The 16,046-nt window shown below is 44.1% G+C and overlaps 1 protein-coding gene across 2 annotated transcripts in view; it reads right to left on the bottom strand.

The window, feature by feature from the left end:
* The window catches only part of grik2 (glutamate receptor, ionotropic, kainate 2), a 316,356-nt gene that overhangs the window by 237,414 nt on the left and 62,896 nt on the right, over positions 1-16,046 (bottom strand). For both annotated transcript variants that reach the window (XM_056286734.1, XM_056286735.1), the window contains exons 2-3: positions 7,783-7,950; positions 6,786-7,043 (exon numbers count right to left, since the gene is read on the bottom strand). In XM_056286734.1, coding sequence (XP_056142709.1) covers positions 6,786-7,043; positions 7,783-7,950 — 426 coding nt within the window. The remainder of the gene's footprint in view (positions 1-6,785; positions 7,044-7,782; positions 7,951-16,046) is intronic.

Below are 16,046 nucleotides of genomic sequence, written 5' to 3' on the forward strand. Positions count from 1 at the left end.
TCGATCACAAACCGCTGGTGTTCGCAATGGCCAAGGTGGCAGAGCCGTGGTCAGCCCGCCAGCAGCGACAGTTGGCCTACATCTCAGAGTTTACCACCAACGTGAGGCATGTTGCTGGGAAGTCCAACCCGGTCGCCGACTGTCTCTCCCGGGCCATCGCTGGTGCCGCCCATTTGGGACTCGACTACAGCCAGATGGCGGCTGACCAGGCCGCCGACCCAGGAGTGCAGGCATGCAGGACCGCCGACACAGGGCTGCAGTTGGAGGATGTGGCTTTCGACGACGCCGGCGCCACGCTCCTGTGCGACGTCTCTACGGTTCAGCCCCGACCAGTCGTTCCGACTGCTTGGAGGCGACGGGTCTTCGACACAGTCTATGGGCTGTCTCACCCTGGCAGAAAGCCTTCACAGAGGTTGGTGGCGGCAAAGTTTGTCTGGCATGGACTCAAAAAGGATGTGAGGGACTGGGCTGACAGCTGTGTGGAGTGCCAACGCTCCAAAGTGCTCTGGCACGTCAATGCGCCCCTGATACCTTCCACAGTACCTGAGAGGAGGTTCGACCATGTGAATGTGGACCTGGTAGAGCCCCTACCCCCCTCCCGTGGTTTCACATACCTGCTCACCATGGTCGACAGGACCACGCGATGGCCAGAGGCCGTCCCGCTTTCGTCCACGACAGCGCCTGAGGTTGCCCGAGCGTTCATCGGAACCTGGGTCGCCCGCTTTGGCACCCCATCTGACCTCTCCTCGGACAGAGGGCCGCAATTCATGTCAGCGCTCTGGGAGGAGATCGCCGCGGGTTTAGGGGTGAGGCTCCATCGCACCACAGCATATCACCCTCAGGCGAATGGATTGGTCGAGAGGTTCCATCGCTCGATGAAGGCCGCATTGCAGGCTACCCTCAAGGACGACCGCTGGGTCGACAAACTGCCTTGGGTCATGCTTGGGCTCAGGACGGCTCCCAAGGAGGACCTCCAGTCCTCATCCGCCGAACTGGTCTATGGACAGCCACTTCGGGTCCCGGGGGATTTCCTTCCCACCGCCACAGCTCCCTGGTCCGCCAGATGCCAACGGACTGCGCTGCAGGAGGAAGCCAGGTCTTTTGCACCGGTCCCCACTTCTCAGCATGGCGGCTCTCAGTCCTATGTCCCCACGGAGCTGCGGTCGGCGGAGTATGTTTTCATCCGTCACGACGTGCACCGCGGTCCCCTGCAGCCACCCTACGACGGCCCATTTCGGGTACGGGACACTGGAGATAAGCACTTTGTGGTGGAGGTTGGCAGCAGGCTGGAGCGGGTTTCTGTGGACCGCCTCAAGCCTGCTCACCTGAACTTAGACTGCCCTGTTGGTCTTGCCCTGCCCCCACGGCGGGGGCGCCCCCCGGCTCTGCCCCCGCCGTCCCCCGGCGAGCCGCCCCCTGCTTCCCCAGCCCCTCCCTTTCCCCGGTCCAGCTGTGAGGACTCTGCTGCTTTGCCTGCGGTTAACCAACCCCCAGCTCCTGTTCAGCGGAGCCGTTGGGGCAGAGAGATCCGCCCCCCTCACCACAATGACTTTTCGTATTAAGGCGAATTCTGGGGGGACGTGTGTAGTGGTTATGGGGCTACATAATTCTCCTTATTGAGCTGGTAGGAACGTTAGTTTACAGCTGCTGTTTCCTCGGTTCGGGTTTACAGTGACACACTTCCGCTGCGTGGGTTTTTTGTTGTTGTTGTTGTAATGATGGAAGGAATAAATGGTGCACGTTGTGTAGCCGAAAGAGAAAGTTGTCAGGACTGCTGCTTGAGCTCCTCTACAAGTCTTTTGTATCTGTACACACCGTTATGTACTGCAAAGGTGGTGATTTCTCTTGACTCAGGGGCCAGTTCAAGCTGGTGATAGCCCCATTTCAGGTCTAGCTTACTAAACACTGGCGAGCCATTCATCCCTTGAAGTATCTCATCCACTGTGGGGATTGGATATCACTCTCACTGTGGCCTGGTTTCCATGTCTCTTGTCTAGACATGACCTTACATCATGGTCTGATTTTGGTACAATAACCACAGGGTTTACCCATGGGGTGAGGCCAGTTACCGGTTCAATAATGTCCATGTCCAATAATTGTTTTATTTTGGCCTCTACTGCTCCCCTTAGGTTGAAAAGTATACGTCTCAGCTGCTGGGCCGCGGGTTTTACCTTCGGGTCTATGTACAGGTTTATCTGTTTTGTGTTCAGTCGTCCTACTCCCTGGAATACCTTTGGATACTGCTGTTCGAGTGACTGTCTTATGTCTACCACAGCTGAGACATCTGCGCCTATTTTTAAAACTCCAAGTTTCATGGCTGTCTCCCTACCTAGTAGTGGCTCCCCATTGCCCTTAGCCACAATGAACTCTGTCTGCTCAGTTTTGCTACCTATTGTAATCTTACATGTAAAGGCACCTTTAACTGACAGAGGTTGGCTAGACGCATAAGAAAATAACGTTCTCGCTGTCTTAGGGATATATGAATGACTCTTAATGTGTTCTAACTTTAACCATCCCCATGTGTTTTCATCAATAACATTGCTGGTTGTACCAGAGTCAATCAGCATTTTCAGATTTACTGCCCCTACACTAAAGGTATGTCTCCCAGTCAGTTCGTTCCCATTAATCACAAATGCAAAGTCATTTTTCCCCTCTACATTGTTCATACTGTGTTTCTTTATAGGCCTACCATTTGTGCGGCTCACTTCGGAGAAATGATCCTTCCCACCGCACTTATGACACGTTTGTCCTAGCGCTGGGCATTTCGGATCCTTGCCCATGTGGTCTGTGTGTCCACATCTGTAACATTTCCTTCCGTTGTTATCTCCATTTCCCTTTGGTTTCCTTGCCGCGCTTTTCACCCATTTTCCTCCTTATTATAGATCATGTAAGTAACTCAGCTGTATTACTCTGCTGCTATAGCTTATTTACTTGGCCATTGTATGTATGCACGAAGGACACCTTGCGGTCATATGCTGGTACTGCGCGTTGTGGTTGTACTGTGTGCGTGCTCTGTCTATGACGCAGTTTTCCCTGAATGTACGGACTATTTTTATTGTCTAAATGTTTGTGCAGTATACGTTAATAAAAAGTAAAAATAAATAAATACATAATAATAATTGTATTCTTTGTTTTTTGTTAATAAAAAACAAACAAATAAATCATTCCATTCTTTGTTTTGACCGCCCTGTCTGTCCGTCCATCCGTCGGTCAACAAATCTCACGCAGTGGAATTCTGTAAACTTGAGAGCTATGCTAATGTTCTTATGGTCTATCACTATTTTATCTGTCTAATATACTATTAGACAGATTGAATTGTAAATTTGATGTCTCTGGCTTAGCTCTCTCTTGGCTTACTCCTACTTATCTGGAAGAACACATTGTGTCTGCTATAGTAATATCACATCAACATTCTCTGACAATAAATATGGTGTACCTCAGGGCTCAGTTTCTCTCTTTATATTTCACCTCTTGGCCAAGTTATACACAGTTAATAAATTTCCATTGCTATGCTGATGGTACTCAGCTGTATGTGCCTATAAGGGCTGATGATCATACTCAAATGATTAATTTAGAGGCCTGCTTGGCTACTGTGAAAAATTGGATGTCACTTAACTTTCTGCTTTTAAATTCGGGGAAAACTGAGAGGTCATTGGGCCTACTAGACACAGACACAAATTTGATAAAGTAACGATAACAATCAACAACTCTGTGCTTTCACAAAGTGTGGCAGCCAAAAATGTCGGTGTTACATTTGATCCCAGCCTCTCCTTTGATAAGCACATTAAAGAAATCACCATGACTGCCTTTTTTCACTTATATAACATAGCTAAAATTCGGTCTTTTCTGTCCAAGGCTGATGCAGAGACTTATACATGCATTTGTCTCATCCAGACTTGATTACTGTAATGTTCTGTTCTCAGGTCTGCCACATTCTAGTACTAAAAGTCTTCAGATGGTTCAGAATGCTGCTGCTAAAATCCTAACTAAAACTAGGAAATTTGACCATATTACATCAATTCTTGCCTCCCTTCATTGGCTTCCTATCCATGTTAGATCAGAATACTAGGTGCTTCTGCTGACTTATAAAATCCTTAATGGGCTTGCCCCATCTTACCTATCTGAGCTCCTTAAACCATACATTCCATCTCAAGCTCGTTGCTCTCAAAATACAGGGCTCATGTGTGTACCCAAAGTTAAAACGAAGTAAGCTGGTGGCAGGGCCTTTTCCTATTGGGCCCTGTTCTTGTGGAATAACCTGCCTGCTGCCGTCAGAAAATCAGAGTCTGTTGAGTCATTTAAATCCAAACTTAAAACTCATCTTTTTGCAATTAGTTGCCTTTAAGTAGAGTGCTTCACAACCTGTACTGCAGGGCGGTTCAGTTTTCTGTCTCAATTAATTTACCAACCACTGTTCTGTCGATGAGATTATAGCGTATATAGATTATGATTAATTTATGACTTAATTGATTATGACTACTGACTATTGCAAACTGTTCTCTTCTCTCACATGTCTTTTCTCTCTCTCTCTGAATGACGTCTTCTTTCTCTTTTTCTGTATGTGAATGGTGTCATGTGAGTCTCCCTTGTGTGCATGTGCAGTCGGTTCTCCTCCCAGGTCTCTGTTGTGATGGTGGTCACCACCTGGATGCTGCTTGGCATTCCTCTTATCACATTTTCTTTTTATACATCTTATAAATGCATATATATGTATATATATATATATATAATGATGCTGGTCATGTGGCTTTGGTCCTGGGCTGTTCCGGTGGCATCTGGACACTATTTGGCATCCTGCGCATCATATTCTTCATACATTTTATAAGTCCATTATAATTATGTTTATCCTCTTTCAATGTTGTATTGTGTAAATTGTGTAAACACAACATCCATTGCAGGATGTCCGTCTTGGGAGAGAGATCCCTCCTCTGTTGCTCTCCCTGAGGTTTCTTCCTATTTTTTCTCCCTGTTAAAGGGTTTTTTTCTTTTTTAGGGAGTTGTTCCTTATCCGATGAGAGGGTCTAAGGACAGGATGTTGTGTTGCTGTAAAGCCCACTGAGGCAAATTCGTAATTTGTGATATTGGGCTATACAAATAAAATTGACTTGAGTTGACTTGACTTCTTGTCCACCGATGACCAAATGTGGCAGCTTAAGGCCATTGCAGGAATGAGCATTCAAGAAATGCAATGGCCTTAGTAAGGAGGCCATTCGTAAGTGCTCTTAGTAAGGCTTTTCCATGAGATAGAGTAACTAATGTTCCTGTCCACCAATGACCAAATGTGGCGGCTTAAGGCCGCTGCGGGAATGAGCATTCAAGAAATGAGCATTCAAGAAAAGCTGCCACATATGGTCGTTGGTGGACAAGAACATTAGTTACTCTATCTCATGGAAAATCCTTACGAAGAGCAATGCATATGCAACTAACAACAAATGATGTAACCTATGCTTAGCAGAGAAATATTTTGTTATTTGCAAGCCTGATATGTCTACCTTGAACAGTAGAAATTAATTGGCCAGCAGCTGTAGACACATAAGAAAAAAAATATCTGCTTTGTAATTACAAATAAACCATTGTCTTTATTACACCCCCCCCCCCATTGGATGACATACATGTGATGACCGTTATTGGAGGTTGTATTGTTATGTTTTGCCTGTCTGCTCTTTCGGCTGTGCTCCGGACCAGCTCCACCAGATGACACACGTAAAGTAATAATAATAAATCCAAAGTACCATTGGATGTTATTTTATTTTGTTATAATTTATAGGAATGCTATTCCAACAGTGCCCCGGCCCTTTAAGCCCTTACTTTTTCAAATCGAACCCCAGTCCCTCCCTCATTGGTTGTAATGTCCCTGATGTTACGTTTCAAATGTTCCCTACCCTCCCATTGGTTGCTGTGCACTGCAACTAGGGGCGTGGTGCAAGACAACATATCATCGATTCACCGTTTTCTTTTTTTTCCTTGTGGTATAGCCAACATGGCAGCTGATGAGTACGCGATGCACAAATCAGGCGGCTTGTACTGCTATAAATTAAAGTTTTTTTCCTACATCTATCTTAATATATATATATCCTGGGTGTATAATTCACAGACATATAAATAAAGTAGTGAAATGAACTACTGAAGTGTATAACATGGAACATAGTAACCACAGCAAAACATGTTTTGCTATTTTTACTTAATTTGCTTGCTTTTTATACTGTGGTGAAGGATATACAGATGGTACAGTGTGATAGGCTATACCATCTAATATGGGCAGTGTAATTTGGCTGAAAAGCTGAAGATAATAGCTATAGCCAGTACTGTACTGTGACTCAGGCCAAACTGGCCCTGTGTGTCTCTTGAGGAGACTTCAGGGAGACGGGGAGTGTGTCTGCAGGCTGGCACCCAGCCGGACCTCTGACATACACCACATGCGCCCAGGCTGTTGAGTCATTTGCTGCCTGCTGACCTGACAAACTGATTTTCTAAAGACCGGGTGAAGAACTTGAATAAAACCTTAAGTTTGAGCGAGCTCTGCTCACCACACAAACATACTATGTCCATTACAGCCTTACACTGTCATCAGTGTTATATTACAGACACTTGAGTTACAGCTGAAGAAAATGAAAAAGAAGGGTGTGCTCATAGTTCTAGCGTTCCTTCTCATGAAGACACATCATGACTTCTTTCTGTAGGCTCCCCATCCCTGTTGGACAATATGTCCCTGGTCCTCCACAGCAACTTGGCAAATGGGAGACAAATATTTAGCGTAGAACAACAGAACATGACTATGGCCTTACCTGTGCTGTCGTCATAAACCACAGTGACTGTCTTCCACTTGAAGAAGTGCACCAGGTCCAGGATGGCCCGGCTAAGAGAGGAGAAGTCGGGATAGAGGCTGACATAGAAGACATCCCTGTTGTCTGACACCTGGTGCTTCCACTTGGTTTGAATGTGGGGCACCCCCAAGGCATTGCAAATGGACTGGACAGCATTCGCTGAAGAACTGTGAGAGGGACCAAAGATGGCTGCTACCCCCAGGGAGAGTTGGTCACAGGCTGCAGAAGAACATTATTTTTTCATTAGCTGCGAGGCAGTGTGCCACAAAATCATCTACATGGCCAGTAATTTCCCGTCAACTCCATCCTGCTCTTTGTCACTTCTTTTTCAAGAAATTAGACAAGTGGTTACCCACAATAGCATGCCATTCTACAACACAAAAGTAAGGGGCAAAAGTGAGATAATTGTCATCTTGATTTTAATATGCTTGTACGGTGAAGACCTACAATAATATTGGTATATCTCTGTGTCAACATGACTGTGCAGTCTGATTGGCTTATTTGATAGAAGAGACTTTCTTAAATAGCTGAGAAAGGGTATAATGGCTCATAATTGATAAGAGACTTGAAATGTCAACCTTGATGTGTACAAAAAACTGATAGCTTAAAGCATTTTATAGGCTGTCTCCGGGGGCCAAGCAGGTTTTTGAGTTACTGCCGCTGAAACCAATCAATTCTCTCTGTTTACATTTGAAGTGCTCAGCCATTTCTCCCTCGCCTGATTATAATTGTCCCAATATAAGCCACCGCAGCTCACAGCCCACTAATAGGAAACACATTTACAATGCAAAATAGCTACGGCGGTGATGGATTGGCACACATATTCTCACACACACACACACACGCACATACCAACACACACACGCACGTCTGTACATGCACAGTATACAGAGATCATGCACACCCACAAACAACATACTGATGCCCAAGGTAAAATAAATGATAACAGCACACCGACCTTTCCTGGAGGCCTCGAAGCTGTCATAGATGTTAATCCTTTGGATGTCGTAGGTGAGTGTGGTGTTTGGCAGCAGTGTTCTGTTCCTGTTGATTGTGTTTAAAGCAAATTTGAAGGCTAGCTCCTCAGCACCTGATGGGCCACTCTCGATGGACTCAAATATCCCTCCTGTCAGGGGAAAAGGGTGATAAAATTGAATTAATGTTTGGGCAATTTTCTTTAATTAAATGACACTTTGCTTTCCAACATTATTCATCCTAACCCACTGGAGGCCATTTGTTTGTTAATAATTAAATCATCACTTTCAGTCATAGAGAAACGGAAGTGGCAACAACAGCATGGCAGCTTTCTTGTGTCTTGATCCATGAATGTGCTGTTACTTCAGGTAGTATAATAGACTCAGGCGCACACAATAAAACAGCTGTAATTCGCCCCACTGTGAAGCATTCCCCTCAGAAAGCTGCTGAAGTGTGTTTAAAAGTGTGGAGTCCAGAGCAACTGCCCTCCACTGAATCGCTCTGACAGCCTCCAGATGAATGGACAGCGAGGAGCCTGGAGAGTTCAGGCAGGACTGGGGGGGGGGGGTCTTAGATCAATGTGCTCTGATTGGCCAGTGGATCAATCAATCAAGCCCTTGGGGGGCACTGGTGCACAACAACCAGAGATTGAAGTGTTTTGTTTGGGGTAGCCCTTTGGCCTGCCCTTGCTGGTTCAGTGTCAGTCAGCAGGAGCTTTGACTCAGTGCTTTATTTACTCCTGCTACACTTATTTATTGTTGGGCTCCACTTGAAGTCCAGATGCAATCTATACACACCTCAGCAACGCTACAGGAAGCTCCTGTCACAAGTGCTTTTTAAAGTGCACATTGACTCTGAATCACTTCCGAACCACAATGATCGCACTAGTCCAGGTTCAGGTTACTTTATTTGTACCCGTAAGTAGATCTGGTTTACAGTAGACAAGGCATCCATCTTGACACATCTTTTACAAACAACACAGACAATAGTCAAACACGATAAAAGGACAGTGTTGCTACAGCTTGTACATCCCAGTGTTGGCTGCAGGAGCAAAGCTATGTTTATATCACTTTGTCCTACAACTTGGGACTATAAACCTCCGTCCAGAAGGAAGAAGCTGTAATTCACTGTGCAAAGGGTGGGAGTCATCATTTAACATGGAGCTGGTTACCCGCTGTAACTGTCTGGTGTACAGGGACGCTGCGTTCGGTTGTTACTCGCCAATCAGCCTACCAGACCATTTAACAGTCCTGTTAAGAGACTTTCTGTTCTTTAAATATATGTTTCCAAACCATAACACCAAAGAAAAAGACAAAATAGATTCAATAAAATCATGACAGAATAAGGTCATCATGGTTTTTTCATTGTGGAAATAGGGCAGTTTCCTCAAATAAAGCAAATGCTGGTGCCCCTTTATTGCTCACACCTTCTCCATTTGCTTCCAAGTTCAGTTTTGAGTCAGTCGTCTCAGTATATGTGTAAGCTTGCACACATTCCACTGTCTGACCCTTAATGGATATGACCCCATGTGTGTGGACATGTCTTCTAAAATCAGTCTGACAGAACTGTTGAGAAAAGCATATAATTCAGATACTGATAGTAGAATCGTTTCACGCATATATAAGGGTCTGTGAAATCTTAAAATACATTTGACTTTAGACATTAAAACAAAATGGGAGAAGGAAGGAGGGACAATTATATCTGAGGAAGAATGGACAACAATATGGAGGTATCAATGGAAGTGTACAAGTTCGCAGCAATGGAGGGAGTTTGATTGGAAAAAAGGTATTTTATTACACCCTCTCGGGAATAACATTATGATAGTAACCTCTCTGTTGGCTGGAGAAACTGTGGAAACCAAAATGCAAACCACTACCATATTTCCTGGGATTGCCCTGTTATCAAAGACAATTGGAGAGCGATACACAGTGTCCTACAAGACATTTTTAAATGTGAGAAACTCCTAGATAGTAAGACCATACACTTTAGGTATATACCCCAAGAATGGTTGAAAGGAGATAAATATTTAATGAATATACTGCCGGTGGCTAGTAAAAAGACTCTTACCAGGAAATGGTTATCACAGGAGAGCCCAACTTTGAACACATGGATGGAAATTACAATGGACATTTATAAAATGGAGAGGATAACAGCATCTGTCAATCATGAATTGGAACAATTAGCCTTATACTGGAAAAAAATGGTTTGACTATGTAGTACCGCATAGGCCTGATTTTATTTTCACAAATCAATGATTATGTTGTAAAGAAAGAAAAATCACTCCCTACCTGTACATATTTTCCCTGTGTTTTTTAGAAGTGGATGATATATACAAAGCACCAGCATATAGAGCAAATATGTTCCCAAAAATGCTTTCCTAAATGAACCGGGTAAATAATATTCACATCTATGTAATCTGTCAGACCAGCCTGATGAAAGTGTGTCATGGAATCTGTGTGGCTGCATTGTTGTCCCAAAGCAAAACACCAAAATATGAAAGTCATTCTGGATGTCTAGCTGTTTGTACCAAGATCATTCATGTAGGGACGTGTCTTTGGTTTCCAGGTTTGGGTTGTAGAATGACTCACTTGCTGACTCCTCCGAGGACTGGTGATGTGCTGACGGACTGTACAATCATTAATGTGCAGATGCTGCAGAGATGATGCTGTGCTTTTCTTAATTCATTGCTGTTTTAGTTCTTGTTTGTTTGTTTTAGGGTTTGTTTGGGGGGGGGGTTATTTTTTTCTTTTTCTTCTTTCTTTTTTTTTTTTACTTTTGTACTTTATCATTTGTATATACTGTAAGTTCCTTAAAGAAACTCAATAAAAACTTAAATAAAAAAAATGGATATGACTTCATGTGTGTGGGCATGTCTTCTAAAATCAATTATCACGTATTTGGTTTTAGATATGTTTAATTGAAGATATCACTCCTCACACCACTTGACAAAGCTGGCGATGATCGGGCTGTGGCTGGTCTCATGGTCCTGGAGCCCACTAACAACAGAGTCATCCGTATAATTTAAAACGGTACTATCCTCACACCTGCTCTGACACATCTATGTGTAGAGGATAAATAACAGGGGTGAAAACGCACATACCTGTGGGGAGCCAGTGGAGGAGCAAGCCTGGTCACACAGGAGTCCATTCACCCTCACTTTTGGTGTCCTATTAGTTAAAAAGTCAAGAATCCAGCCGACAAGATTGTGACTTGGGTCAAATTATTCTAAGAGCGTAGTGGATGGTAAAGAAACACTAATATACTGTTTTGTTGTGGAAGTCATTTTGTCTTTATGTTGTTGTTTAGAAACAGTCATCTAGTTGAACACAAAATGTTAAGAAAAAAGCCATTCACGGCAAACGGAGCAATAGCACAAACACAGAAATTTCTCCTTTCATTAGTATTCACCTCATGGGACATCCCTATTTTGCATGCCATAATGAGTTTGAAGGAATTAATAAGTATCAGTTAAGCGGGATGTACTATAATTGGAAGCCTGAGCATTCGGAATGGGTCTGTTCACAACCGAGAAGCACCATTTCCTGCTCAGCATCTCTCGCTGGCTTGGCTGAGAGGAATGAATCTGTTTGGTTAATGCGTAGATGGATCAGTCTGGATGCAAACGTTCCACACTTAATTGTCTCAGTAAGTCGGTTGAATATGATTATGCCTAGAATCATTCAAGTAACTTACTTGTTTTTTTTTCATAAAAACTAAGAAATGAAGGCAGTTATGAATAATGCAAAACAGAATGAGTAAAATAAATATTTAGAAGCCGTAACTGTAGAAAAGTCATAACTATTAAAAGAAGATACAGCCGTAGACATTACAGAAACAGTCGGTGGAGAGAGGAAAGGCCAACACAGAAGTAACAAATGAGGGAATTACCGTGACATGGAAGTCAAATGTCAGCCAAATATCCTGATGGTGTGTGTGTGTGTGTGTGTGTGTGTGTGGGGGGGGGGGGGGGTGGGTGAAAGTGAGCCTCATAGATATGATCAGTAATTAGCCAAGAGAGATACACCAATACCTCATTCATGATCAGATCTCATTAGAAGCACAGCGGTCACTAACCAAAGCACTGCCTACCACTTCGCTCTCTTACACTGTTGATACTAGTTTGTGTCCATAGGATTTCCAAACCAGTCAGGCTGTGCCTTTTGATAATGATAACTTTGCTTTATCCAAATATTCTTTTAATAACTGATTGGAGAAAGAACAATAATCAGTGTGACTCCTCCAACATTTCAGTCCAATATGTCTCTTCTCAATCTTCTATTTGTTATCCCTGTGTGTGTGTGTGTGTGTGTGTGTGTGTGTGTGTGTGTGTGTGTGTGTGTGTGTGTGTGTGTGTGTGTGTCTGTCTCTGCGGCTAATCTCGCAAACTACTGGACCGAACAGTGTTTTGTTTTGTTTTTTTGGTGCACAGTTATGACTGTATTCTAACAAGCACTCCTTAGTACTCCTGTCTGTGTCCCTGACCGAGGCATGGCAAGATGAACTGGAGTTGGTCCCCGGGTGCTGCACGGTGGCTGCCCACTAGCTACACAACTAAGATGGGTTGAATGCTGAGCGTAATTACCCTACGGGCATCATTAAAGTATATCAAAAAAACAACAAAAAAAAAAAACAAAAAAAAAAAACAAAAAAGACTAAACTCGTTAGCCTGTTGGCTAACGGGTCTGACCCTTTAGTTGACTAGTTAGCGCAGTCGCCCGTGGTGCGGTGACCTGAGTTCGCGTCCCGGCTGCGGCGGATTCCCGGCTGCCCCCTGAATTTGTTACAGTATGACGAAGAACGTCTCATGGGTGCGGTGATTCAAAACCTTCAAAAAACTTCTGTTCTCGCTATCGCCACTCCCTCTCTCCACTCACTCTTTAGCTCACTCGACCAACGCTGCTCTGTCGCTGCCTGATCATGTCGCTGCTGGACTCGGACCGGCCAGCGACATGATCACAAGTTATTAAAATAATTTGGATAGTGCAAAAAAACTGAAAGTTATAAAGAAACAATTTATTTTATGTTGCAGTCAAAAAAAGAAAGTGTCGCCTATTATTCTCGCTGCCCAATCTCAGTCAACAGATGTGAGTCACGCACGCGCGACCATAAATGATTTACCCATTACCCAGATAGCATCCAGATGTGGGCCACTTCAGGCAATGATGTGGCACTGGTGGCTTTCTTCTAGCCCTGACAAAATGGATGTGAGCCTGAAGTGGCCCACATGCATAATAGCAAATATGGCCCAAATATGCTAAATCAAATGTGGACCTTTTTGGCAAAGATGCGGTGCTCTCGGCAACATGTGATCTGGATGTGACCCTGAAGTGGCCAATGTAGTAACTGGTGAATATGGTCCAAATATCACAAAACAAACATGGGCCACCTTTCGCAAATATGTGGCATATGCGGGATTGGCTTGTTCTGGCCCAGATCTGGCAAACAGGAGCGGACCGCCCAAGTGCCATCATTCCACTCGGTATGTGGGCCGGATGAAGTGCTGGGTGTGGGACGGGTCCGGGCCACAGAAACTTTGCTATCTGGGTGGGGATGGGCGATAACACTGATTTTCTTTCCGATACCAAGTAATACTAAGACTAGTATCCCGATACTGATACCGATACTTTAAAAAGTATTATCAGACATCTGTACTGACGGGCAGGCTGAGGCGTCCAGCATCTGTTGGTTTGCATGCAGTGCCCTGCCACTGCCTTTAGAAATTATGGGGAGCGGAGCAAAAAGCTGGAAGGAAAAGTAATCCCTATCCTATATATGTGTGTGTGTGTGTGTGTGTGTGTGTGTGTGGTGTGTACGTATATGTATGTGTATATGTATGTGTGTGTACATATATATATATATATATATATATATATATATAGTATATATATATACACACACAGATGCAGGAAAAAAGTTTTAATACATAGCAGTACGAGCCTTTTCCGTGTCGCGTACTCATCAGCTGCATATATATATATATATATATATATATATATATATATATATGTGTGTGTGTGTGTGTGTGTGTGTATATGTGTATATGTGTATATATATATATATATATATATGTATATGTATGTATATGTATGTATGTATATATACATATGTATATATCATACAAAAGTTATAGACAGTACCTGGTATCGATTTCTTTATATGAGGATTGATTATTTCAAGAAGGACAGCTCATGACATTTTCTCAATTACACCAAAGGTTCAGTTTACCTAAGGAGCATTTCTCTGGCTATTTGCAAATTCGCCATTTTTCAATACACAAACTTTTCCATTATCTGATATACTGTAGTACAGCGCTATACAATCATTTTTATTAGATCAAAATAAACCTAATCATTTTATTTCTGTTATGCTCTGTCACTCTATGTGGACAATATTCAGTCCAAATGGGAGAAGGAAGTGGACAGTGTATACATAGAGGATGACTGGAAAGAAGCTGTGGATTGTGTTAGAACAATAGTTACTTGCAATAGATTGAGGAAAATGCAATATAAAATTCTCCATAGGTTACACATAACCCAAGTTCTTTGAAATAAAATGGATCGCAAGCAATCACCTTTATGTGTTAAGTATCAGAAAGCAAATCATTTTCATCTTGTTTGGCAATGCAAATACATTGCATGGTTTTGGAATCCTACAAGCCAAAGAGGTTAGAAATATGTATAAATGTCTTGATGCAGGCTCAGTAATCCAGGTAAGAAAATCACAGAAAGCTGAATCAGTTCATCTGGACACAACGTGTATTGAGAGAAACATTTCATCACTCGTCTAAGTGACCTCTTCAGTCTCAACTGACTGCAGGTGTCCCCACCCTTACAAACAATACAGGAGCATACCCACCCAAACCAACACTTGGTCTCATATGCAAGTTGCCACGACTTTTCAATGGCAATGTGTACTATTCACAGAGGGTTGGGAAATGGCTGTAATCACAGCATTGTAAGATCAGTTCAGGGATGGTCGTTCCCTCTTCAAGTGGGTATGTGTCCTGGTCGCTGCAATAGCGCCGCCTCTGGTCGGTCGGGGCACCTGTTTGGGGGCAAGGGGGAACTGGGGAGAATAGTTTGATCCTCTCACGCAACTGTGTCCCCTGTTGAAACTCCTCACTGCTCCATATGTATTGGAGGAGACATGTATTGGAGGATGCATGTGGTAGTCTGCAGCCCTCCTCGGATCGGCAGAGGTGGTGGAGCAGTGACCGGGATGGCTCGGAGGGGTGGGATAATTGACCAGATACAATTGGGGAGAAAAAAGGGAAAAAAATCCACAAAAAAAAAAGGATGTGCACATCCTCATCCTGGAAAGCGTGTCCACTGGCCTGTAGCTGGTGTAGACTGTGTCCTGGCCTGACGTGATAGCTCTCCTGTGTTGTGTCATCCTCTTGGCCAGCATCTGTTTAGTTTCTCCAATACACAAGTCACAGCAATCCTCTCGGCACTTAACAAAGTACACTGTATTGCTCCGTTTGTGCCAGGGGACCCCATCCTTGGGGTGAGCCAATTTCTGGTGCAGCGTGTTTTGGGGTTTGAAAGCAACTGAGACACGATAGTTGGAGAATACACATCTCAACTCTTCCAAAACTCCCACCACATATGGAATCACCACTGGTTTACGCTTAGACAGCTGTTGTCCTCTCTTCGATCAGCAGTTGCAGTGTTTGGGAGTCTTCCTGGCTTTGACAAACACCCAGTTAGGATAGCCACACTTAACCAGGGCCTGTTTAATCAGAATCAGAATGTGGGATTTCTCCCCTTCCCCGGGCACTGTGTCAGTGGGGACATTGTCAGCTGGGTGCTACAGCATCCTGATGACTCCTAGTTTGTGCTCCAGTGGATGATGAGAGTCAAACCTTAAGTACTGATCAGTATACTTCTCCTGGATTGCCACCTTGCCATGGTGGAGCAGCTTGCATGTATCAGTGATCCCTAAGGGCTATGCCATCCTGAGTTTGGCTCCTGGTAGGGTCACCCAAGGGTGATTGGTCAAGGTGGAGCTTCCAGACAAAGCGCGATACAACAATGACCTCAACGGCGGAACTGGCAGAAGATGTCTCCAGGTCACAACGGCAGTGAAAGTGGATGACGGCTGCAACAGAAGGTGGTCTCCAATTGTCTTGGTTCTCCATGCCATTGGATTCTGGCCACTCCAGTCAAGGACTGGTGGCCGGAGGTGCATCAGCCACTCCATGTAAAAAGCTGCCACCCGCAGGCGTCCTCCCATTATATAGCTCCA

This window comes from Lampris incognitus, chromosome 9, assembly GCF_029633865.1.
Source record: "Lampris incognitus isolate fLamInc1 chromosome 9, fLamInc1.hap2, whole genome shotgun sequence".
NCBI lineage: Eukaryota > Metazoa > Chordata > Actinopteri > Lampriformes > Lampridae > Lampris > Lampris incognitus.